The following is a 27,044-nucleotide window of genomic DNA, read 5'->3' on the forward strand; positions in this document are numbered from 1 at the left end:
AAGATTCCCGTGAGGAGACACATTTTGTGGCAAAAATAGAGACGCCTACTAGTTGATGAAAAATATTAACTATCTAATCGGTACAATAAGCTGAACCTACCATAGCAAACCTGAAATGGGCCCCAAGCATGGGCCTTCAAGGGCCACGTGACTTTAAAGATGGACCCGCCCGTGATCTGAGGAAAATTCCTTTTCAATAGACGCTGTCTCATATAGTGGGATATCACGGTGTTTTCAAACGTTTTGAGCGCCTCACCATGCAGTCCTGTGCAAGTTAAGCTAGTGTAGCACCTGGTGACAGGGTACAAGTTACTGTGAGGGGAAGTCCCAGATGAAACAGATTGAGGTGAGGTGAGGAAAACTTGCAGAAAGGGAGACTGAGACGAGGAAATTTTTCAGAAAAATATTGAGGTGAGGTGAGAGAAATTTTCTGTAGCAAGATTGAGGTGAGGCGAATGCCCTTGGAGAAACGTTTCGAGATGAGGAAATTTTTCACGGAAGAGATTCCCGTGAGGAGACACAGTCTCGACGTGACACGGCCACGCCGAGACATGTCGCCTAGTGGTGGTGGTGGTGGCGGTGGTGATGGTGAAAGGGCTTGCCGTTGTCGGCTCCACGTATGTGGGCAACGTCACGACTAACGCCCGGGAAGAATGTGCGTCCTGGGCCGACTTCTAAGGGAACTGTGCCGACATATGCCGACGTCGCCTAGTCGTTTGCTTGGACTCTGCCCATCGACAAACGACAAAGCAAGCGTGCAGTCTTCGTCGCTCGCACTCTGAGCCGTCTCTACTCGAACCTCGTTTACTTTCTTCCATTTTCTTTGGTTCCCTTTTTGTGCCTTCCTGTCCCTCCGCGGCGGTCTACGGTAAACTTTCGCGAAAAGGTTTTGCATACTAAAAAAAAAAAGTTACTTGTAACTTAGTTACTACTGAAGGCTATACGAAACCAGTTTGTGTGGCGGGCCAATCACCACCGACGGCAGCACGTGGCAGGTCTTCCCGCTTACGTTCTTCCCAAGGCGTATACGCTATGTGAGCAATTTCTGAGCAAACCGCAACGCTATCTAGTTAGATAAAATGAAGTACGTCTTATTAGTACCTACGAGCAATCACCATTGCTCAAAGATCCGAAGCCAACAGGACAGCACGTCAAAGACGAAGAGTGCACCGAAGGGTACACAGCGTCGTCGTCGCACTCATCATCCCATCATCATCATCATCATCATCATCGTCCCATCACTCGAAAGGACGGGAACGGAAAAGATACTTTAGCGATAGCTTATCTTCTTCCCGAACACGGGAACCATTAAAGAAGCAGTGCCGGGAAAAGACATGGGGTGCCGTGGTGCAATCTGTGTAACAAATTTATTCCGGTAAATTTTTGCGCGGCTTTGGACGGAGGTGTACTGCACACACGCTCGTGAGTGCCGAAAGGTTACGGGGGGGGGATATGTTTAATAGAGTGAAAGAAAAAACGAAGGAAAGACTGAAAAAGGAAATGTCGGACAGGCTATTGCCAGCTTGGTATTCCGAAAAAGAGAAATATAAAGAAGGAAACTGAAACTAAACAAAAAGAAAGAAGGAAAAAGAAAAAAAGAAAGAAAAACAGGCACGCAGTGCAGTGCAGTACAGCACGAATGTCCAGTCAGAGGGCAGACGCAAGGCCCGAGTCTCTCAAGAAGCGGAGCCGGGTAGTTATACCGCCCACCGAGTAAGGCCGAAGGACGGGAGCAAGGAGGGTGGTCGTGGATAGAGTCACTAAATAAGCTTCGCTTCAGAGTGTCGACACTGAGGTCTAAAGGCTGAGACACATGTACGACGAAATGTGTGACCCGTCGTGCGACGCGTCGCAGCGCAAAGCATCCTGGGACTGATTCTGGAGAAATAGGTCGTCGCAGCAGCGCTCTGCGACAAGTCGCAGCGCGACAAAACTGCTCAGATATCTCCGCTCCCGTCGGCGGGTTGTCGTGCGGATGTAGTGACGTCATGAGCGAAGCAGCCAATGATGCTACCTCTCTGGTAGATGCGATGGATCCGAGAAAAAATGGCGGACAGTGTGTGTTCTGAATGCAAACGGTGGCTGATTTCGTCGTGTTGCGCCTTGAAAGACACGTGAAATAAGGAATGAATTGTTCTCGTTTACTGTGAGCACATTTCGTTATGTTAAATAAAGTGTAAGCGAGTGTATCTCTGGCCGCGCTGTTCTAGCACCACCAGCAACACGGCGGTTCAGAGCGACATGTCGTAAGGATGTCGCCGCCCATGTGTCTGCTGATGCAGCACGCGACAACTCGTGACACGAAACTGTGCGACTCGTCGCACGACGGGTCATGCATTTTGTCGTACATGTGTTTCGCCCTTAAGGGAGAGCAGGAGTGTCATCTTGTTTCCTCACCACACCGGTATCACCCCATTGGAGGATCAAAGACGACTAGCATAATGCTGGCAATGGATAGAAAAGCGTGTATGATTGTTGTGCGATAATCCATGTATTATCCACCGGAGAGTCCCGAAGATGCCAAGGTGAGCTCAAGGCCGTCAACTGCTGCTTGTAAACGACAGGAATATTTCATCCGCGCATGATAGATGGCGTCGTGCGCTAAGGTGTGCAGTGCGCGTGCGCGTGGGTAGCGTGGCGCGGAAACAAGATGGCGCATGCTCGCTCTTGGAACTCAGTGTCGATACTCTGAACCGTAGCTTATTTAGTGACTCTAACCGTGGACAATGTGCTGCAGCCCAGAAGGTATTATGCGGCGATGGAAGGCTTGCCGTTGGGGGGGGGGGATATGTTTATTAAGAAAAAGAAAGGAAACGTCAGCCAGACGAAGGTCGGCTTGCTATTCCAAACAAAAAGGGAAGGGGAAGGAAAGAAAAATAAGAAAAGAAAAGGGGAAGAAAGAAGGAGAAAAGGGGAAGAAAAGAAAAATAAGAAAAGAAACGGGAAGAAAAGGAGAAGAAGAAAGCAAAGGAAAAGGAAAGGAGAAGAAATGAAAAGAAAAGGAAAAGAAGAAAGAGAAAGAAGAGAAGAAAAGGAAAAGAAGAAAGGGGGGCCGTTGGGGAATGTGCTGCTGGCAGTGCAGAAGACAATGAGGAATGTCGGCCACCTCGCCACAGCTGGAAAGATTACGGGTATATACTGCCACTTTCTAAGACGTATTGTTGTCGCGGAGTTCCACCTGTAAGATCCCTCAGGTGATCTCAGGTGAGCAAAATGAATCCAGAGACCAACCGCTCGTGATCATACATGTATTGTGACGTACCACCAGTTACGAGCTTTGTACTTCGAAAAAAACATGTGCTGCTCAACCTTGAAGTGCAACAAAGGCAAAGTATGAATTTCAAACTTACACCTTCACTTCTTGGAAACGGCAATAAAGATGTGTGAACTTGAATGTCGAACCAGTAAGTCAACTTTTAAGCTCAACCTTTAAGTGCAACAAAGGCAAAGTTTGAATTTCAAACTTACACCTTCACTTCTTGGAAACGACAATAAAGATGTGTGAACTTGAATGTCGAAGACACATTTCACGTGAGGCACACCTGCCTCCATTCTATAGCAACACACCAACAAGGTTTAACTCAATTAGATGCCAACATTGCATTGGACACGATGCATCTATTTGCAACCGTCTCCGGGGCTTTTCTGTTCACTACACTTCTCAGTGCAGGTGCGTAGATGAAGCCTTTTTGTCCTGAGTTCTTAATAGATCCTATCGCATACTAGGATACCATGGGGTTCTGAAATATTTTGAGCCCTTCATCATGCAATCCTGTGCAAGTGAAGCTAATCTAATATTTGGTGACAGGATATACGTTGCTTAGACGCGCCGTCTTCCCCGAGGGTTGAGGTGTGCATCCTCACGGACTTTGAGGTGAGGGGAATTCCCAGAGAAAAAGATAGTGAGGCGAGGAATTTTTTTCAGACTAAAAATTCAGGTGAGGAGAAACCATTTTGTGGCAAAAATATAGATATGCCTATTACTTGAACGAAAATATTAACGGTTTAATTCTTACAAATAAACTGAACTCGCGATAGCAAACATGAAATAGGCATAGGGTATTCAAAAGGCTATACACATACTCGCGATAGCAAACATGAAATAGGCATAGGGTATTCAAAATTATCGTCACAGGAACATGGAGTAAGATGATCCTTAAATCACCAACTTTTCTTGCACTTGACGGCTTTTCTAAAGTTGCGTCGTGTGAATAGACCGAATAGACCCGTAGCAGATGCGCGGCTTGAGAGCCGGGACCGTTAGTTTCAAATCGGGAGCAGAGGGCGGGTTTGGACCTAGCCTGCCGGATTGGTGGTTCCAGATATACAGGGTGTTACCCTATAAAAGTCTACCCGTGCCGCCATGCCGTATTCGCCAATTACTCAATGCAGGTGGCACATTGTGCGATCTTTATATAAAGCTCATAAGGACATTTAATCTTGGTAAATTTCAAAGTGATTGAGTGCCGCAGCACGAAGTTATAACTCAAAACGTGCAATTCCCATAGTCAAAACAAACAAGATGGCGGCGTTGAGAAGAGCACTTGACATGCTGCTTCCCACACGACAACGTGACGCATATCCTTCCAGCCGGATGGAACTGCAGTTTTCATTTCGCTTTCGTGTAACTGTCGTATTTTGCTCAGAAGTAAGCAACGTGAGGAACGAAAAATGCCGACGCATACTCAGCAGACGACACCCAAAAGGGATGTCGTCTGCTAACTCAGAGGCGCCATCTTGGCTGTTTTGACTACGGGAGCCTCACGTTTTGCGCTATAACTTTGCGTTACGGTGCTCAATCACTTCGATATTTAACATGATGGAATGTCCTTATGAGTTTTATACGTAGGCAACACATTGTACCTCCTGCATTGAGTAATTGGCGAGCACGGCATGCCGGCGCGGGTAGACTTTTATAGGGTAACACCCTGTATTGGGCTTATGGGCCAAGATGTCACCCTGTTAAGGAGGTGCAGTGTAGGGAGAGCGAGGTCGGAGCTAACGTCGTGGACAAACGGATTTTAAATAACGCCCTCACGACATGTATTATGGTTCACGTGTGTCATACTTTGTAAATAAATCCTTCGCATATCACGGGAACTTTGGTCTCGGCTCTGGTGCAGTGAAGTCGGGGACAGGCAGCCATGTACCAACTGAGAACGACGTCAGGGAAGAATTCGGCAACGAGTCATTCAAGTTGATGATCGTCTGGGACTCCAGTTGGCGAACCAATAACAACATTCAACATCCAACAACTCCCTCTTTAGCAGGAGCTTTAGACTTACGTAGCGAATTTCCCCATTCATTATCATTAACTTATTTGTTGTTGTTGTTAGACTTCGCATGTAATGGAGGACGCTTAAAATTAAAAAAGAAGAAACTATTTAGGTATTTTATCGACGCTTGCAGTTCAACCCCTTTTAGAACATGTACGGACGGTGAAGAATACATTTGACAGTGGTTCCAACGATACGCAGCTGATGACACACATCATTAGGCATCTTGTATTACTTGCGAGGTCTAAAGATGCATCGAAAGGATAGCAATAACGCTGGAAAGGAAGGGCACATTCGGAGGGCTGCGCTTTGTAAACTAATTCAATTGAAAAAAAAAAGTTAACACATAGTTAATTCGTTACTGACTCATCAAAATCATCAAAGCAATCATCACTCTGCCTGCGTCGCCGTGCCAGGTCCTCTTCTACCAGGGCCGACATCAGGCTGTGGTAGGACACGGACGTTTCGGTACAGGACATTCTGGTGCGGACATTTCAGTACACAGATATTTTGGTACATGGACATCCAGATACACTGATATCTCGGTACAAGCCACGCGTAAAGTGCGGCGCGAATGTATTGCCCGTCGAGTAGTGCACAAGTAGTAGTCTGCACACGAGTAGTAGTAGTAGTACACGAGTAGTACACAAGGTTAAACGTGTGCGGAACAAATGAGCTTACTGGGGAATTTTTGCAACTAATGCAAATGTTATTTGATGGGCCAAAAATGTCACCAGCTCCGGTGGCGCAGCGGTAACGCGTGCGCTTGGAGACTGGGAGGTTCGCGGTTCGAATCCTCGGGCCGGCAGTGCCGTCTGGGGTTTTTCCTGGGTTTCCCTCAGATGTGTAATAGGCGTATGCCGGCACAGTTCCCCTGAAGTCGGCCCATGGACGCAGCTATCCTCCCCCCGAGCGGATTCCGCTCTGTCTTCCACTTCACCCTTTCCTCTCCTCCTCTCCACCACCTTTCCCTTCCCGAGAAACATGCCGCCTAATCAGGCAGGCAGACCTCTCGGGTTCCTCCCAACGACACTCCTCCTCCTCCTCCTCCTCCTCCTCCAAAAACGTCACCAGCTCCGGTGGCGCAGCGGTAACGCGTGCGCTTGGAGACTGGGAGGTCCGCGGTTCGAATCCGCGGGCCGGCTGTGCCGTCTGGGGTTTTTCCTGGGTTTCTCTCAGATGGGTAATAGGCGTATGCCGGCACAGTTCCCCTGAAGTCGGCCCATGGACGCAGCTATCCTCCCCCGAGCGGATTCCGCTCGGTCTTCCACTTCACCCTTTCCTCTCCTCCTCTCCACCACCTTTCCCTTCCCGAGAAACATGCCGCCTAATCAGGCAGGCAGACCTCTCGGGTTCCTCCCAACGACACTCCTCCTCCTCCTCCTCCTCCTCCTCCAAAAACGTCACCAGCTCCGGTGGCGCAGCGGTAACGCGTGCGCTTGGAGACTGGGAGGTCCGCGGTTCGAATCCGCGGGCCGGCTGTGCCGTCTGGGGTTTTTCCTGGGTTTCTCTCAGATGGGTAATAGGCGTATGCCGGCACAGTTCCCCTGAAGTCGGCCCATGGACGCAGCTATCCTCCCCCCGAGCGGATTCCGCTCGGTCTTCCACTTCACCCTTTCCTCTCCTCCTTTAATCCCTCCTTTAACGCCTAATCAGGCAGGCAGACCTCTCGGGTTCCTCCCAACGACACTCCTCCTCCTCCAAAAACGTCACCAGCTCCGGTGGCGCAGCGGTAACGCGTGCGCTTGGAGACTGGGAGGTCCGCGGTTCGAATCCGCGGGCCGGCTGTGCCGTCTGGGGTTTTTCCTGGGTTTCTCTCAGATGGGTAATAGGCGTATGCCGGCACAGTTCCCCTGAAGTCGGCCCATGGACGCAGCTATCCTCCCCCGAGCGGATTCCGCTCGGTCTTCCACTTCACCCTTTCCTCTCCTCCTCTCCACCACCTTTCCCTTCCCGAGAAACATGCCGCCTAATCAGGCAGGCAGACCTCTCGGGTTCCTCCCAACGACACTCCTCCTCCTCCTCCTCCTCCTCCTCCTCCTCCAAAAACGTCACCAGCTCCGGTGGCGCAGCGGTAACGCGTGCGCTTGGAGACTGGGAGGTCCGCGGTTCGAATCCGCGGGCCGGCTGTGCCGTCTGGGGTTTTTCCTGGGTTTCTCTCAGATGGGTAATAGGCGTATGCCGGCACAGTTCCCCTGAAGTCGGCCCATGGACGCAGCTATCCTCCCCCCGAGCGGATTCCGCTCGGTCTTCCACTTCACCCTTTCCTCTCCTCCTTTAATCCCTCCTTTAACGCCTAATCAGGCAGGCAGACCTCTCGGGTTCCTCCCAACGACACTCCTCCTCCTCCAAAAACGTCGTTTCTGCTTACGATGTACCAAACGGTACGAATACGAGGGACAAAGGGAACGAATTGACAATCAATTATGTAACACAATTCAATCAATTATTGACACAGTCGTATTAACACACTAACACGACTAACTTCTCGCAAAGTTTTATAGTCTTCTAGAAACACCCTGCCTGTACATCCTGTACTAACTGTGCATAATAGGCCTGTGTGAATAACTGGATTTTTCAAATACTGAGGCGAGCACTTCGATTCGAATTCCAAATTGAATATGGAATTATATTCGAATTTCGAATCGAAACGATGTCTCTTCCAAACGGAATATCTCTGAAGCTGCAATCGTAAGCCCGAACACGCTAGACTGAAGGGGAGCATAAAAGTGAGTATTGGTCATACGAAGCTCCGTAATGCCAATATCATGTACATATGCTGCACATCCGAGCAAGTGTTGACTGATTATTGGGAAGTGATCAGAGCAGCATCGGGGAGCGATCCTATATTCTTAATCACGTGACCTTCGGTCGGGAAATGATCTGGGCACCGTCGGGGGACGGTCTGATGTTCTCTCGCGCTCTATACCTCCTCCATTCCCACACCACTGGGAACCAGTCAGGCACTATCGCCCGTTCAGAAGCCGATAACCCCATTGCATTCCAATTCTTATCCTGACAGCCTGCACTGCCTGGGTTCAAGCCACATGGCCTCACATCTGAAACAACAAGGGTGAAAACAGCAGGTACCGACTGAGGCTCTGTAGGATCGCCGTGACTCAGGTTGCATTCTGGATAATTGGCGGAGCGATGACGTATTCCACGTTACGGCGCGCTAACCATCTCGGACGGCAAAAGATCAAAATAAAGAACGGGCAAAGTCGCCTCATACACGGCTCTGCATGGTGCGCTCCTGCTGAAACGCATCCTTGTGGTCATTATGTGATTATATAAAGAAAATCTGGTGATATGTACAGTGTAAGCAGTGCATTATGTGATTAACGTTGCTGCATATTTTCGGACGATGGTACCTTCTACTAGACAGAGTAGGCAATGAAGCATAAGCTAAGCCGGTTGGTACCTACGTCACGGTACGCGACAAGAACGAGCATGAACGAGTCGCAGCTCTTGACCAGAAGCATACTTAGGAAGTTGAAGCTTGACCGGCTAGTACATAATTCGCAGTAGTGGGTCCTGCATCTCGTCCCCTGTATGTCTTGCTTCTGTTGGTGTACGTTCTTGGCACACAATTGCAAAGAGAGGGCAATGGACCTTTTTCACATAAGCGTCGTATCATAGCGGCTCTCCAACGAACCATGCTCGACGCTCTTCAAAACAAATTCACCTGGACAGCACAGAGGACCAAAACCAGTCCGGAGTGAGGCCGACAAGGTCACGCCATTCGTCGGGTCTCCCCACTGGTCACCACTTGTGTCGTTCTCATAGTGCGTCACCTAGTGAAGATAAAGATGATCCTCTCCGGCGCCTCAAGATCTACGCATGCGCAAAGGCCATTGTGAAAAAAGGTCGATTTCCTTGCTTGTGCATGATCATAACTTTGTCTTGTGTTCGCAGTTGAAGGCAACCGTAACTGCCACAGCTGGGCTGGTAACATCTGTCAAATCCCGATGTACGAACGGATAAAGGTATGTTCATGGATTATATGGTCTACACATTTCACATGGATTACACATTTCAGAAAGGATTTTTGTGACGTCTGCGCCGTTTTCAGGCGAGATATACCGTAACTGCGTTCGAAACATACCGGTGATCGTAAAAGCAACAAAAGAACTCAACCGATTTTCTTCAGAAGTCTCCCTCTAAGGAGATGGTCGCATCCGTTCCAGCGGATTTCGACACTATATGGTGTCATTTTATTCCTCGTTAACCACTGACCACGGTATCGAAAATACAACTGGAACTGGCTCAGTTCAGGCGCTATTCGATCGAATGCAAGGCCAAAAGAGTCGCCGGATGTTGAGGGTATGCCGGAATTCGCTGTCTGCAAAAAGGCGGAAACGTCATTCCCTACACCACAACTCAGGGTGCTGCCTAAAGGTGGCGCTGCGGTGCGTTCCAAGACTGTGGATGTGATGTGATGTGATAAAGAAAAAAAATGGGGATGTGAGTTTTAACGAAGTCGAACTGGCTATCATAATACACTTACACACAGAATGTACAAACAGATGATGAGATGATAAAAAAACAGAGTGTGGATGGCTCGTTAGACCTGCATAGCGGTTGTAGCGACTGTGGAAAAATAGTAAATTGTTACTGCGTTCCACATGATAGGAACCTATTCTGAGGCTGGAACACGGAAGGGCGGGCACAACAAAGCATCAGATTGCCTTAAAAACGTTACATATAGAAAGACAGCTGACGTCCATTCGTACCGACGGGACGTTCCTCAGTGCAATAGATATTGCACCAAACCCGGAATTAGCTTTCATGGCTTCCTAAAGAACAAGCAACGACGAAAAGTTTGGCGTGCCAAACTCAGGAAACAGCTCACGAAATTTGCGATTATGTGTAACAAACACTTCACCAACGAATTAATGCGCTCTAAATGGCTTTGAGGGATGCATTGACAGGAGGAATAACCATGGTCACCGCCATTCACGCACTCAACATATACAGAGAAAACAGACGCTTGTTACAATCTCGTACCGTTAAAAGGACGTGTTATTTCTGCTCATGTCTTAGTTACAATTCATATGTCCAGTACTAGTGTCTTGCCCCTCTCAGAATGTTCATTTTTTGTTCCCACGTTGATACCACCGACCAAAAAGCAGAGGGAACGCACCGAACGTAAAGCATGCAATGCGAATTGCCCGCGCCGATCCACACTGTTGACGGCTTGCGCTAAACGCCGTGTAGTGGCTGTATGATAGGTTCTCCCCGCGAGTACCACTGCGATGCGAGCGTCTTGATCACAGGGGTGGCATCCAGTGTATTGCTCCGTAGACGAAAGCGTACTGGGCAAACACCATGCATCCTGGACAGGTCCTGGTCGTGCGTGACAGCAAACGTTAAGGCACACGTGACCTTAAAGATGGCACCGCCAGTGATTGGCGGCCAAACTGTTTGTAAACGACGCAGTTGTTGTTTCTGTGCAACGTTTCGGATGTCTTTCGGTCACGGTAGTTATTTTTATCTGAGAACCCCGCAGTAAAACGCGTAGTTTTGCACATAAGGCCACGTACTGTTGACGACTTCCAAAGATGTGATGACGACCGAACCGATGCGATGTACTTAAACTAACGAGAAATGGGCTACCATGCTGCGGAAGAAGCACCGCCTAGTTTACGGTGGCAAAATACGTTCATCCCTTGGCGTTATGACGACGGAAATATGTCGGTAAGTGGCAAAACAACACGTGAACAAAGTCACATGACCTCAACATTACGTTTTTTATGACGTGCGACCGGGACAAGATGGCAGTTTTGCCAAAAGCACCCGCTAGAGGGTAGGTACAACAATGGCAGGTTTGTGTCACCCCTGTGGTCTGGACGGTGCCTTTCTCTTCTGAACAAGGCCCTCTCTCTCCTGTTGTTAGGGGGGGTGACGTCACGCTGATCTCGTTGTCGAGGCTACGCAGCAGCGGAAGCAGCGTTGATCTTTAAAATTCCTTTATATGTAATATCTACGTGTTTCTCTGACTAAAAAAAGAGAAAAAATAGCCAAGTAGATTGTCGGCCCACGCGGAACAGTGTGGTATCCGTTTCATATTGGGTTTCTGGATGCGACCGTCCTTTTAGAATACATTGCACGCAGAATGCTCAACAATCGGCAGCACCAACTGGAACGTGTAAAATGACATGGCACATTAGCAGACGACAGTTTCCAAGTTGAATGTGCACACGCAACACTTATTTTACTTATTATTTTCTCAGGACGACAAAGATCGGCTCCTTGCGTGTACTTATTATTGCCAACCTCACAACTGGAATTCGTGCTGGTTCAAGGAAACAGAGGGGTCGAAATGTGTGGTAAATATACCTGTTTGCTACTGCACCTGCTGGGCTGGTTGCTTGATTTAAACGAGGAGGAGTGCAGAGATGTCACCAATGTGCCACGATTCTTTCCGTGTCTAAGAAAAATTCCTTAAGTGGAACCTTCATCAACCATAATCGCTCCCCCTTTGAAAGCTCGGCACCAGCCGCAGCAGTGAATTTCTGGGGAAATCGCTGGTGCCAATAACATGTTTCTGTGCATCGGAAGAACACTACGATGACGATACGATCAAGAAGGTTCAAGCTTAGCAATGTGACATCACTCGCTTCAAAGAAACGCCGCGATTGGCTTATCATATTTTCTGGGCCGTTATTGTGAGCACCTTCCAATATACTAAAGCTCGCTAAATTAACAGAAAAACTGTCGTACATGGTATCGTTTATCGCTACTACCCAAATGATGTTTCAAAACTCTATTGATGTCGTTGCGACTCGCTCTCATTACGACTCATCACATTGAATACTAATATGTATTTTGTTCTTTCTCACCACATATCTAGAGATTTGGCACATCCTACCGAGGAAAATGCCACAATGGTATTTGTATCAGCAGTGTAAAGAAATACAATGAACTCAAAGGGAAACGTAAGTAGTTGTTCATACATATTCTTGGAGGACCTGTTGTGGAGTTGCTGAAACCTCTGCAAAATATGCCATTCCTGCTGTGGTTCTTGTCCGCTCGGACGCCATGACTTGGTTGTACAGGACATATGTGTCGACATCATTTGGGCTTGCCAGGGTTTTGCTGCTTGGGCTTGAAATAAGATGATCAAAATCCCTGTTGCAAAATATACTACTGAAAATAAATGTTATCTGACTGTTAAATGCACAGTCGCGCGCGGGAAACTGCCAAAAGCGAACTTAGTCTAACCTGGACATAATAAATGCGAGAGGAATACGTTATCACTAGAGTGGGACTCCACAAGAAGTTCACCACAAAGCTTGTGGTGCCTTTGGGATGTCAGGAGCATGTGTACGGAAGATCTCGTTCCAGAACTGAGCCTGTTTTATTGAAACGAATTGATTACGAAGCGAGCGCTTCGCCTGTGTGAAGCCAGAGTGCACTTAGGACAACAGACTGATGATATCATTCGGCATCCGCCAAGGGAGAATGCAGATTTTGAAGCAGACGACAGTGCTGAGTGACGTCACGCTATTCTCCGGACGAACCACTGTAGTATGGAGCTCTGCTTTTTGCTCTTTGCATTTCGGTTTCGGTTTGCTGTTGTCATCATTTACGAATGAAGTATTGGCGCACAATGAATGCGAATGGGTGCGTTAAGCAGGCTCCCGAGCTCCATATCCCGGGTTCTCAGGGGAATGTACCCCTGGTGTCTGCACTTAATGGTGTTTGTGAGGCTATCCGCGGAAGCCGAGCGCCAGAGCCGCTGAGCGCGCGCCTCCTATAGAGCTCTTTCCTGTCGTCTGCTTTTAAGTAAACATAACAGTAGACCATAGCAGTCCTCTGTAATCGTATGACTATTTACCGCCGACATCCGATGATTCTAGAAACACAAAGAGCATGGGCGGTTGCAACGTGTTGCAACGGTTGCGCCATTTCGAAAGGCAGTACACCGGAACATGCGTCATGCTCGGGAACTGGCCCCGCTCTTCCCCAGCGTTCTCCAGCTCCGAAGAAGGGGTGCGCGGGGTGTACCCGGGAATGTGCACAGGAAGTCACTTTGGAGGAGTTAAGTGATCCTCTGAAAGAGGGAATGTTCCCGGAGCACGAACCTAACACGCCCAATGTTGTATTCGATATCGAGCACGCGGTTCGTGCTCCGTATGATGCTAACTTACTTTTTTTTTAATTCTTCCAAAGTCTTCCTTTAAGCGTTTTTTTCCGATCTATACTTCATTTCCGGGTACCTATTTCCTGTCTAAGCCCGACTTCCGGTTGTCCACTTCCCGACTATACTTGACTTCCGGTTCGACACTTTCAATTACTATACGTTAATCCATTTTATTAACCTTTAATTGGCCTCAGTTAATCTAACTTACAATTTCGGTTACCCGAGGTAGTTTGAATTTCATTTATTTCCCTTAATAGACCTGTTTCCGAGAAACGTCACCATGACGTTGGCAGACAGACTGAAACCGAAACAAATTGGAAGGGGAGGGCTGCGTTCCACGAATGGGCACTTGTTTGCTGCCTCCTATTGAAAGAAAAGTAGGACCGAAGGTCGCATCCCTTTCAGGGACCATCGTAATCCCCTTAAGACCCTGGCTTTCGGGCGCGACCTTTTTTTCCCCCTAGTTTCGAGCGTTGTTCAACTCTACCAAATTGGTGGTGCTGTCGAACACTATGACGTCATTTGTTTACAAACAGGGAGAGGTCTATTAGGTTTACTTGCTTATTCACTCCCAATTTCCGTTTAATTGAAGTTAATTACCTTTAATTACATTTAGTTGCCTACGGTAATAGGTAATTTGGTAATCTTTAATTTCAGTTAAAGCTTTCTCCTAAGTACATATATCTTACATTCATTACCTTTAAACTCAACTTGCTTGCTTTAATTGCTCTTAATTACCCCTACTTACTCTTAATTACCTTCAACTACTTCAATTTCATATCAGATACCTTCATTTACCCTATTTTCTCCCATTTACATCTCCACTTATACCTCTGCCTCGGTGAGGCTACACCATCTCTCTCTCTCTCTCTTTCTTTCTTTGTCTCTCTCTCTCTCTCACACACACGCGTACACACTCAGACATACACACATAAAGATACGATGATGAGATGGGGCTGATGCCGTCCAACAGGCTGGGCGCTGCCCCAGTGCCGTTTGTAGGTAATAAAGGTAGGTTTGTTTTGTCTGCTTCGTGTCTTAAACCCTCTGCTGCGACGTGAGAGAGCGGCGCACGGAGGTCGTAGGAGATACCATTCGTAACATCTTAAACCTACAGTATCTATCATGGCGGCTCACATGTTCAGACGGAGACATTACTTATAACATGATCAGTTGCCTAGTGTCGTCGCCCTGTGAGCGTTTTTTCTCCTGTCTCACACGCAAGACGGAGCGTGAGTGGCGCCCAGACCTCGGCAAAACTCACTCATGAGCGCGCTCACTCATGCTCACTCACGCTCAATTCGGCTAATGAACTGAGCGTGAGTGAGCGATCCGATAGCTGAGTAGGTGGTGAGTGGTCTGAGTGAGCGAGCCGAGAGCTGAGCGGACCATGAGTGAACCCGAGTGAGCGAGTCGTGAATTGAACGGGCGGTGCGTGAACGTTAGTGAGCATGAGTGAGTGGGCCGAGAAGTGAATGCATAGTGACTGGGCGTGAGTGAGCGAGCCAAGAGCTGAGCGGCCAGTGAGTGAGTGCGCACTGAGTGAACCTGAGCGTGCAATTCGAGAGTTGAGCGGCCAGTGACTGAGCGTGAGTTCGCGAGTCTGGAGCTGAGTGGCCAGTGGGGCTATAAACCGAGTAGTGACCTGCTCATTTGCATACGCTCACTAATTAAACATTTACTTAAACTTACTAATTAAACACTTACCTAATTAAATTTTACTTCGCATGCTTACGGAACCTGTTTTACGCATCATTGTGCATAAATAAAATCTGAAACTGAAAATCTGAAATCATCGGGACCTTCAGCGAAAAATATAACAAGAAAAAACCGCGTCGACACTTAGTGATTGTTCAGAGTAATTAATTGGTTTCGGTTTACATATTTCTTGCGTGGAGCAGTGCACCAATGCGCTCTATGGATCAGCTATCCGGCTGTCAATTTCATGTTCATACGCTCCGTTGACACACGGGGGTGATGGAAGATAAGGAAGAGCCGTAAGACCGCAATTCGCTTAGCGGGCGGTGAGCGAGCGTGAATTAGCGAGCCGAGAGCTGAGCGGACGGTCCGTGAGCGTGAGTGAGCGAGCTGAGAACTGGGCGGGTGGTGGATGAACTTGACTGCGTGAGCCAAGAGCTGAGCGGACGGTGAGTGAGCGTGAATGAGCGAGCCGAGAGTTGAGTGAACGGTGAGTGAGCGTGAGTGAGCGAGCTGAGAACAGGGCGGGTGGTGAGTGAACTTGACTGAGCTAGCCGAGAGCTGAGTGGACGGTGAGTGAGCGTGAGTGAGCGAGCCGAGAACTGGGTGGGTGGTGAGTGAACTTGAGTGAGCGAAAGTCAAAACTGCCGAGGTCTGGTGCGCCACGCCGACGGCGAACTTCCTACGGAGCACCAGAGCGTCGAATCGTATCATCGGAGCTGATCCTTTCACCTAATGAAATGCGTATTCTAGCAATGGTTAAGCTTGGCACGACGGGAGCGCTGGAGCAACACAGAATGAAGCGACTTTGGCTAGTTTATGTATAGGTGAGGCTTATAGTTCCTGTAGTCAAACCAAGGTTAGTTAAAGTTCCTTGAATGCAGTTCCCCCACATCATGTTTGTGGTGCCAGCATTTGATTCTGCAGAAGCCGAGAAGCAAATGTTTCGAGTGTATTTTGCCCTACATTACGCCGCATTATAGCGTCCAGCCGGGGCTCAATCAAGCTGCATGACGTCACAAAAACGTCATCAGTGACAGCACGGTGGCTGGCGCATGCGTTGTTTGCACCGATCATGCTGCGAGTAACGTCTCGTGTGTATCCTTTTTGCCTGCTTGGTTTCTAGTTATCATGGCAGTTCTGTGGCTTAAAGCAATGTTTGTTTCTTTTACAGCTGTCATTGCAACTAGGACGTGTGAAAGGGGGTACGACTACCTAAGTGTGAGTTTATGTAGTTACATCGTCACGACGGTGGCTGTAAGAGTGGTTCCAGCCTGCGCAATTACTTTTGCCTTCATATCAAGAACGATGAGAGACATGCCTATATTCACGGTTTTTACTGCATATTTCGAGAGTTTACTGCATGGTTACACATATATTGCGGAAGTTTTTAGTTCATATATATATCCGCCCTCTATAGTTATGACCAATAGGCCTGTGCCGGTTCTTCAGGTTGCCACAGTCTGTAGAAGTCACAGTCTGCCACAGTCACAAGGCCACAGTCTGCAAGGTCTGTAGAAAGACCTTGCGCGTAAAATTGAGCATGTAACGCCCGTGACGAGCTAATAAAACGAGCCCATAAACTAATTAACGTTACCAAACACAATTTAATATTGACACAATGGAGTATGGTATCAATGCTAAAACACACGTGAACAACAGCAACAAGCACATTATTTATTATTTATCATTATTTATTTACAAACACGGTGAGGTCTATTGTTGGACATAAACGAAAACGACCAAAGCGTGTTGCACTCCTTCGCAGGCAACTCGAGGTCTAACTCAACTACTCACGCGGGCTGCACCTGCGTAATGCTGTTTTGTGTCCGAAGTAACTTGGAAGTAACTCGTTATTTTTTTAAGTAACTCAGTAACTGCGAGTTATATTTCATGCTGTAGAACTTTGTTATTAACTTAGTTACATTTTGCACACGGAAACTTAACTTGTAACGAGTTCTTTTTGACGGGTAACTTCTCAATCTCTGATCTAACCGAGTGTTGAAATCACAACCCATTCAACAAAATTACTACAACAAAGCGCAATTTAAAGAACGAGTCGCTCACCTAACTGATGAAGAACACAGCAGACCAAAACCTCATGAACGAACGAAACGAACGGACGAAAGATCTGGGGAGACGAAAGTTGGGCGGGTCTGATTGGCTCTGGTTGGTGTCGGTTTGATAAGAGAAGTGCCCGCGAAGCTTGTCAATAAAGTCGACGGAAACCGAACGGGTCGGGGTATCGGAAGCGGGAGCGTCGAAGAACTCGGCTGGAAGTCGAAGACTGGTGCCATAGACCAGCTCGGCGGACGTGCAGCCGAGGTCTTCCTTCTACGAGGTCTGAAGCCCCAGCAAGATTAATGGAAGGAAATCATGCCAATGGGAGGGATCTTCGTAGGCCATAATTGCAGACTTCAGGTGCCTATGCAACCGCTCTACCATTCCGTTGGCGCTGGGATGGTACGCTGCTGTGCGACAACTAGTTGTACCGATGAGCTCCGAGAGCGTTGTAAAGAGCCGAGACTCGAACTGCCTGCCCCTGTCTGTTATCTGGAAAGAACGCCGAAGCGCGCTATCCAAGTAAACAGGAAGGCGCGCGCGACGGTCTCGGCGGTGCAATCTTGCATAGGAATGACTTCAGGCCAGCGAGTAAACTGGTCAATGCATGTTAAGAGGTACCGGTTGTTCCCTGAGGGTGGTAGCGGGCCGACAATATAGATATGGATGTGGTCGAACCGACAGGTGGGTACTGGAAAAGCCGATAGACGCGAAACGGTGTGTCTGTGCACCTTGGCTTGTTGGCAAGGAACGCAAGATTTGGTCCAGTTGCGGATATCAGCGTTCATCGACGGCCTGACATAGCGCGCAGCGATGAGGCGTTGCGTCGCTTTGATTCCTAGATGTGACAGGAGATGAAAGGCCGAGAAAATGGCACGTCTCAGACATCCTCGCAGAAACGGACGTTCCGTGCCTGTGGAAGTGTCGCAGTAGACGGGGGCTGGAATCCCGGGGAAGTCAATTTCCTGGAACGCGAGTGAGGAAGCTCAGGTGGGTAGAATACGTTGTAGATCTGGGTCGGAGCGCTGCTGGTGGGCAATATCTGCGAGATCGACAGTAGTTTGCTCGATCGTAGAGATCCGACTGAGAGTGTCAGCAGGTACATTGTCAGCCCCCCCCCCCCCCCCCGACGTGCTCGAACTGTGCGTTGAACTCTGTCAGATACGCGAGATGCTGAAGTTCTCAGGGCAAGTAGCGACAGCTTCCGGAATTGTAGGTGGAGACGAGAGACTTGTTATCTGTGAAAATTACGAAGGTTTTGTCCTCGAGGTAGTATCTGAAGTGCATGACAGCCATGAAGGGCGGCGAGAAGCCCTCGACCGAAGGTGCTGTATTTTTCCTCCGTCGGGGAGAACTTCTTGGAATGGCTATAGGTCGCCAGTGGCCCGATACGTGTTGTTGGAGTACAGCGCCCGCAGCGCGATTCGAGGCTCCAACCATCAAGGAGGTGGGGGCCCCGTTGATCGGATGGGCTAAGGTTGTCGCTGTCGCCAAGGCCTGCTTCGCTCGCTCAAAGGCTGCAATAGTGTCGACGGACAAAGGCACGCTGTTGGGCAGGTCTTCTAGTTTGAAGCAGGTCTTCTAGTGGTCGTAGAATGGCCGCGCAGCGCGGGACAAAACGCCTATAAAAGATAATTATGCCCAGGAAACCGCGTAGCTGGGTCACTGATGTGGGCAAGGGGAAATTCTGTATTTTGTCGACCTTGCTCGCAAGGGGAGTAATGCCTTAGGCATCAACACGGTGGCCGAGAAACTCCAAGGCAGTAACTCCAAACTCGCACTTATCAGCGTTGATGCGCAAACCATGGTCGGCACCGCTGGAACAAGGCACGGAGATGGGTTAAGTGTTCCTTCTGGGAAGCACTGGCCACGAGCAGGTCATCCAGGTAGGCCAATACGAAAGGTAGCCCTCTTGTGATGCTGTCAATAAGTCGCTGGAACGATTGTGCCGCATTTCGTGGCCCGAAAGGCATGCGAAGGAATTCGAATGGCCCAAATGGGGTGATGACTGCTGTTTTGGGGATGTCCTCTTCCGCCATGGGTATCTGGTGATAAGCCTTCATTAAATCGATTTTGGAGAAGATGCAAGCGCCAGACAATCCCGTGCTAAAGTCAGAGATGTTGGGAATGGGGTGACGGTCGGGAGTAGTGGCCAGGTGTAACGTGCGGTAGTCGCCGCACGGCCTCCAGTTACCTGTTTTTTTAGGAACCCTGTGAAGGGGGGAGGCCCATGTACTCGACGACGGCCGCACGATGCCCACTGCGAGCATGTGGTCGAATTCTTGTCTCGCAATGGTTAATTTTTCCGGACTAAGGCGGCGTGCTTTGGCGAAGACTGGTCGGCCCTGAGTAATGACTCGGTGGACGACGGGGTGTTTCACGGGCTGGGTCCAGTCACACGGGGCAGTTAATGATGGAAATTGACCAGGTAGGTTTGCGTAACTGCTGTCTGGAGGGCGCAAAGTTGCGATACCAGCTGAGCATTAACCGCCATACGTGAAACATGGTCGAGAAGCCGATGTCGGGCGACGTCTACCAGGATCGTGTTGTGGCTGAGGAAATCGCTGCCCAGTATGCAGTGCTTGGTGTCTGCGACCAGGAACACCCAGTGGAAAACCCTTCGTAATCCGAAATCCAAAGGCAAGGAACGACGGTAGGAGACAGGAATGCGGGAACCATTTACTGCCGTAAAGTACATGAGCGGGCTGTGCCTTCTGTCTTGCGGTGTGGCGGGTAGTACGCTAACTTCTGCTCCGGTGTCCACTAGAAAGTTTTTTTGCCGCAACGTTTTTGATGAAGAAAAGGCGACTGGGGTTCGTAGAGTGGGGATCCTGGGTCCCCGCTAGTAATCCCCTTCGGCGTTTCCCTGCCAGTTACAGGGTGATTCGCAGCGGCGAACTCGACGGCCGAAACGCTTATGGAACCAGCAAAGCTCGCGACGCCTGGAAGGTGGCGGAGTCGGGCAACGGCTTCTAGCACGGCGTTGGTGCGGGCAACGGGGGTTGGTCGCGGGAAAGGGAGCGATCCAGCAGGTCCGCTAAACGGCGTATCTCATCCCGCAAGGGGGAGAGGTCGGAGTTGTCTTGGGAGTGCGCGAGCGACGGCTGGCAGTGCATAGCGTTGCTTGATACGGATGCCAGGTTGGTAGAAAAGCTGGAATCCGCGTCTTTGTCCGCGCGGGACGCCATGGCTACTAGATTCGTGGCGTCTGCGACAGAGAGGGCAAGCTGGACGGTAGGAGGTAACTTCGACAAGAATAGCTCGCGGAGGAGCTTCTCGTCAAATGAGGCATTTCCGAGGACTGCCTGCATGTGCCGGAGAAGGTCAGAAGGTTTGCAGTCCCACAAAGCCTCGCTTGAAATTATCTCTTGCAGGCGTTGTCGGTCAGAGGGTTGGGATCTGCCGATCACGGCGACCTTGAGTATGTCGTACGGTTCTAGGGCCGCAGGGGTGCTTATGCTGTCCGCGATTTAAAGTAGGACGTCCTCAGGCAGCACTGATAAACCATGGTGGAACTTGATGATCTGCGATGTAATGTGGCCCAGCGCGAACTGTGACTCAGCTTGCTGGAACCATATCTCTGGCCTCGGACGGAAAAAGGGGGCAGTCGAATTGCGAAATGCGCAACCTACGCTGTCTGCAGGGGCGGAGCAGAGGTTGGGGGTTGTGCATCAGATGATCCTTGCATCACGTCCGGGTCACCACAGTGGAATGAGCGAGGCGTGTGACCGTTCAGGCTGGAACAAGTTCGAGAACTGGCTCGATCGTCTTTTATTCACGCACCGGCCCGGGTAGCAGCCTTCGTCTTCTTCGCCACACGTCTGTGCCCTGTTTCTTGTCGATCTTCGCTGGTGTAGTGGCTAACGTAGGGTATCGTGCTTCCTGAGTGACTTTATACAGGGACATAAGTGCCTGCGCGAGGTACCGCAGTATGCACCGGCCAGTGTAGACACCACGGCATACAACCTACGCGCGAGCGTCATGGTACACGCTATTTATACGAATAATTTGTGACTATACGTCGCGAACTAACTTCGCTATTTATAGATTTTTTTTTATTCCAGGACAGCTATGGGATATACGGCTGCAAGTACTACTGCTCTGCCGTGAACCCTACTATAGGAAGTGAGCCTGACGGGACTAATTGTCAGGTGAGCGAACATTCATTATTTAGAGCAGCAGGGAAATTGTATCTAGGATTACCCAAAACCTTCAGTAATACATTGAAACTACAAAATACAAAATAACCGCGATAATTAATCGGTACAGGCGGACTCAGTGATTACCTTCGCTCACACCGAAAGTACAAATGCCTCCTCATGAGCCCGCCCTTTTGCTGCAACCCACACAGCTCACAACATGGATCCCATATTGTGAACACTGGTAGTACGTGTCATATATGGGGCTCGTTTTACCACGTTTTTTCCAATATGGGCTGTATCTCGGCTATATGGGGGTCCCTATCACACTGTTTTAGTCAATATGCGAAACATTCTGCCAATATGGGCCTTATATTGCCAAGTGACAGCTCATATGGAGAAAGTCTTAACAAAATCGGCTTCATTATGCCTATGTGCAGTGCAGCCAATATTTGCTAAAAATGGGGGAAATGGGAAGAACCCGTATTGGGTACATATACCAAATGCCCATGCAGCACGCCAGTATCGGAAGTTGAACCGTGTCGTTACCTCCAACAAATTCCCGCACAGGATTCACCTCGTTCTGGACCTGTAATGTGCACCGTAACTATTGGGGACGAGCGCGAACGGTGGCGCCCCTCCCGCGGCGGCGGAGCGAACTGCGTAGTGTGGATGCAACGCCGTTCGCCAGCTTGCGAACGCACGTTTAGTTGAGATTCATAATGGTGTTTGGCGGAGGGACAGATAGTTTTTTTTGTGTGTAAAAAAAAAAGCCTTCTTAGGCCTTGAGCGCCGTGTCACAATTATTGTTTGGTTTGTAGTACTTGGTAGCCGTCAGTGTATTATGTTTGATTACAATTATTTGGTGTGGTGCAGAATTACTCAGACCAATCTGGTTGCTCATGGGCACCGTAAAGTTTGAACTGAATTGAAGGATAAAAAGCGGTGTCTCATAGAATGAGTGCAACGTGTAAAACGCTGGCAACGTGTAACAATACATTTGAGGATCGTGAACATTAGCAGCCAGTACAGAGTTATTCAATACAGATAAACTTTCGAATGGTAATAATAGATCGATAGCACAATAAACGAAATCGCCCAAAAACATATCTGACAGTGCAGCGCAATGACGACTTTCTCAGGCCGGCTTTTTGATGGAGGCTTGCCGAGCATTCGTTGGTAGATTTCTTGACGGCACAATATTTCGTTTCAGAAAACAGCGTTTAGGATCTGTACGGGAAACCAGGAGTACCATATTGTTGCAGTTCTCTGTCCACCAAGTAGTACTCTACCCTTTTATTTCATTCCGATGTACGCTTCGGCGAAATGCTCCGAACATGCCTCATAGTGCACCAATTTTTTTGGCGCTTGCTTTCCGTTAAGCAGCATGATTATGAAGATAATCATAATATAGTAAACTTTTCATGTTTCGGCTGGTTCTGGAAGTTCATTCCAAGTGTAGCTAATGGCGACTTGCAGTTAAAAACAGCGCAATACCGTATCAACACGACCAAACGCGGTCACTACCGCAGCGGTCCTTCGAACTTTTGTTCCATTGGAAAGGGCGTACCAGCCTTCGCATTGCATTCGGGGATACTACTGTCTACCACGTGACCCCTAAGAGCATGCGCATGCCAGCTGCCAAAGCAGACTATGGGAGTAGTGGTTGTTCATACCCTCATTGTGATGAACGCACGCGTCCATTTTTGTTTCTTAGTGATCGGAGCTAGGTTTATTTTTAAATTTACTTCCCTATTACAAGACCAGTCACGGTCTGCAGGACAACAACGGAGGACTAGAAACATCATTTAGCGACGTTTGTGTGACGACGAGGCCACGCTGTGTGTGAAGTGGGAAATAATGACATTAATCGAACTTATACAACAATGGAGGAAATCAAATGAACCTGCAGCTGTAGCACAGCAGCAGCTCGCCAACGAACGATTAAAGGTGACTCTCACACACACAGTTTATGTATAGTATGTATGTACAATTATGTAAACACACAGGGGCACGAAACAATCGACCAAGTATACGTACTTACGAATGAAACGTTATTCCCGTGACAGAGCTGATTTCCCTTGAACGACAGCCGCAGCCGTGGTAAGAGCACGTTAACGTTAGCACGACGTTGTTTCTGCAATGGTGCTCATATTTTAACAATAAATGACTTTGGAAAGGCCTTAAAGCGCGGAAAGCAGCGCGAGCAACGAAGCGTTGCTAAACCGAAACTTTAGGGAGGATCACGTGGCAAACAGGAAGCAATGGCGGTTTGACACCAGCGACCGCTAGAGGTGTCCCAAGGAAATCTGTTCGAAACGGCCGCTTCTGTGTTTCCTTCCTCCATTGGCTGTAACTATGGTCCACCATATTCAGCTGGTGCAAACAGCTGCCATCTTGCTTCGCCATGCCAGCTGGTCGCAGCTGCGGAATAAAATGAAAGACTCAGAGCGAATCATAGTTACTCCAGAGTCATACTCACTCCAGCGAAATCTCGCGTCCTACTTCTCGTAATGAGCGACTCTCGAATGAGTCGTTTCGTGCGAGCGAGAACGTGCGTGCTTGTACAGCTTGGGACAAAAGTTTACGGAACACCGGGGTGTCGCATTTCTCCAATGGAGCGACAACCTAGCAGCAATAAGGAGTAGACATACATATTGAGAGATGAATAGAATAGCCCGCCACCCGTTTCCTATTCGATCGCTTCGTGGTAGCTAGCAGGGAAGCGCTCCGATGAAGAAGTACGCAGATGCCGTGTTCCGTAAACTTTTGTCCCAAGCTGTACTCTCTAATGCCAATGGAAGTGGCAGGACAAGTAGGAAACGCAACGTCTGATAGGAAGGAATATCCGTTCTGTAACGTCAGGTGCCTTGAAGTTGCTGCACATGCGTGCCAGTTGCTGAGATGTATGTCCCTCGTCGTTACGAAAGTGTCTCACTCCCTTGCCCTCTTGGAGCGGGTTGGAAAATTTTGTGGCGTGTTGCAGATGCAGCGATCCCAAAGAAGGCGAGTTTCTCTTGTTCTGAGCCTTGTCATTCCTCCTTGGCAGGCTTGCGCAAGTCCCTGCAGCTCATTTCTTCCGCGTTGCATGAACTCTTTATTGGGCTCATTGTCGCATTCAGCTCGTGGTTTTGGCCTCTTTTGATCAAGAGAACGCTTTGGACAGGGTGCACCACGGGTATATATACTAGGCACTTCATATTTTCAGTCTTTCTTTTACGCTGATTGGCTGAATTCGGAACAGCTGTTGCGGTGTCCCATCATATCGGCGTTCATTCATGTTCGCCGGGGAAGGAGACAGAGCAGAAAGTGCCTGTTTTTCGTTTTTGAGGGCGAGAGCAGTACTATTTTTGAAGCGCGATGTGCGCAGGCATTGCGCTTGTCCCATCCTACAGGTCGTAATGCAAACTCTATACCCCGGAGCTTCAGCTTCTATAGCTCTAGATGGGGTCTGTCTGCCAGGTTACCGATAAAGTCTTGTGTACCGTTGTCCTCTGCCCTTTATGTCCTGGTCCTCAGTCCGCTTTTCGAATCCCTTGAAACCACACTTGCTCAAGCTGCCTGGCTCCACAGCTCTTCCGCTTTTTCCATTCCGAAGATGACCTGTCTGTGATACTTAGGGATGAAGTTTCTGCAGCCGACGTCTTAGCTGTTCTAGATGCCTAAGGCAATATATCAAGCGCGCGCATTAATCATGTGAAGAGTGTCTTGCTCTTTTTAAATCCTACCCAGTCGTGCTCTGCGCCCTTTGGAATTTCTGCTAAAGACGACGTTCGTACACGTTTTATGCAAAGCGTCCACCGCGCCAGGGAAAGTCCTGGAGACAGCCATATGAACTAGTTGTGTGAGTTCGCTCGGTTCTCTGGGGCTATTTCGCTTCGGTCACGCCACGCCTGAGTTGATAGCGGCTACAAGTAATGCTATATACTAGTATTTTTCTACGCTGTTGGTCAGACACGAGTTTTGAGTTTAAGTTTGACCTTGAATGTAAAAAACGGGGAGACGCGAGTCTTAAGTTGTCCACTGCATCTTTTTCGTATCGTTTTTCGTATCGATGTTTATGGACAATAAAAGCTATCGTCCTCTCATTGTTTTATTACCCTTACAACTCCTCTGCTACGGACGATACGGTTCATCGACATAGAAAGTACGACAGAACAACTGTAAAATCTGTCTGACCAACAAGAGGAAAACACTAGCATTGAGGTTGAATTGGGAACTAGTACATCCAACGACCCCCACGCACAGCGAGCGTGAAATCGGAGGCTAGTCAGCTCGTTTAAAGCGTTTATGTGTGTTTTATTTAATTGGTACGAATATAGAAGGTAACGTGCCTTTCTTGCTTACTCCTCTGACTTACTTGCTGTCCTGCTATATCAGAACGCGGGTACCATTATTGTGATATATCTACAAGAAGTCCTGTTCTGCATTGAATAAAAAAAAGAGAGAGAGGGGAACAGATGGAACACATGCAATATGCTCAATACAATCGGTGCAGCGAATGTAATCGCTTTTATGTTCCTCATTCAGTGGCGTGCAGCTTTTATTGTTCATTAACATCGATGTTAATAAAAAAGCTTATGTCTCCCAATTTTAACAAATCAAGAGAGCGCATGATAGCACTTGGTCGCCTAGGATCCGTTTCACCAGCTCTTCAAAACGACTGCGGTATTTTTGGGCGCACAGGACCCCGCGGCACCATTATTTCCGCCCATGAAACCGGGCATCATCGGCAACCGCCGTCCTTGTGGCTGCGGGTGCACCAACGCTGTGTCCAAGTTTTCGCTGGTCTGAGAGATTTGCGGCTGCCTATCACGTGTCGCGGCTGCCTATCACGTGTCGCGCCCGCCTCGCCACCTCATGGTTTTTCAGCAAGTATCATGGCGGTGTCGCTATTCCCCCCGTCAAACCTTGGTGGCTGCGACCCGCACCGCTTTTCGTTTCATCTGGGGTGGCAGTGTGGAGTGGGTGTCGCGTGTACACATTTCCAGCGGCTGCTGATCGGCGCGGATCTAGCTGTCATAACATGAAGAAATCATGACACCTGTTAGAATCGTGAATAATTTAATTATGAGACCTTCGTGTAGTAGTCCGCACTTCTTCAGGTAACAAAGTACGTGACAGACCATGGACTGCACCTTGGACTGGTCCATAGTCTGCACTACTTCTGGTAACCAAATACATGACAGACCATGTATTTTGCTATCTTAAGATATGCCATCTAGTGTAAGAAAGCCTCGTAATTAAATTATTTATGCTTCTAACCGGTCAGTCGTTATTCTTTTCACCTTCTCTCGCGGGTTTTCATTTACTTTTTATCTACGCGTATGAAGAAATCACCTCGTGTCTGTGAAACCCGAAACTAATTGCAATGGCCTTCCTTGTTTTCTACGTTTCAGGACCCTGCCCGGGCTCGTACAGGAAAATGTCAAAGAGGCTACTGCGTGCCCCTATAAATGTCAGTAGCAGATGTCAATATGGATGCGTAATACAATAATAAACTATTAATACAATCTAATTGAAATGTCGTCTAGCTAAGCTGTGAGCTACAGGTTAAGTTTGTATGCTTGTAGATTTTTTCCGCAGTCAGGATACTTTAATCGGTTCTTCTGTTTGTTCAGCGCTGTAAGGTTGCATGACCTACTACTACAGCAATCAAGGGGATAACCCGGGACGAAAACCTACATTCAACAACTTCCTGAGAGGTGGTAAGCGGGAGATGGA

At 48.6% G+C, this 27,044-nt stretch overlaps 1 protein-coding gene across 2 annotated transcripts in view; it reads left to right on the plus strand.

Annotated features, from left to right (window-relative positions):
* Positions 1 to 26,832, plus strand: part of LOC135384244 (uncharacterized) — a 92,436-nt gene extending 65,604 nt beyond the window's left edge. For both annotated transcript variants that reach the window (XM_064613455.1, XM_064613454.1), the window contains 6 exons: positions 9,192 to 9,262; positions 11,510 to 11,605; positions 12,130 to 12,214; positions 16,295 to 16,341; positions 21,246 to 21,332; positions 26,720 to 26,832. In XM_064613455.1, coding sequence (XP_064469525.1) covers positions 9,245 to 9,262; positions 11,510 to 11,605; positions 12,130 to 12,214; positions 16,295 to 16,341; positions 21,246 to 21,332; positions 26,720 to 26,776 — 390 coding nt within the window. In that variant the 5' untranslated portion in view covers positions 9,192 to 9,244 and the 3' untranslated portion in view covers positions 26,777 to 26,832. The remainder of the gene's footprint in view (positions 1 to 9,191; positions 9,263 to 11,509; positions 11,606 to 12,129; positions 12,215 to 16,294; positions 16,342 to 21,245; positions 21,333 to 26,719) is intronic.
* Positions 26,833 to 27,044: the final 212 nt, after the last annotated feature.

The sequence above is a fragment of the Ornithodoros turicata genome, chromosome 2 (genome assembly GCF_037126465.1).
Source record: "Ornithodoros turicata isolate Travis chromosome 2, ASM3712646v1, whole genome shotgun sequence".
NCBI classification, from domain to species: domain Eukaryota; kingdom Metazoa; phylum Arthropoda; class Arachnida; order Ixodida; family Argasidae; genus Ornithodoros; species Ornithodoros turicata.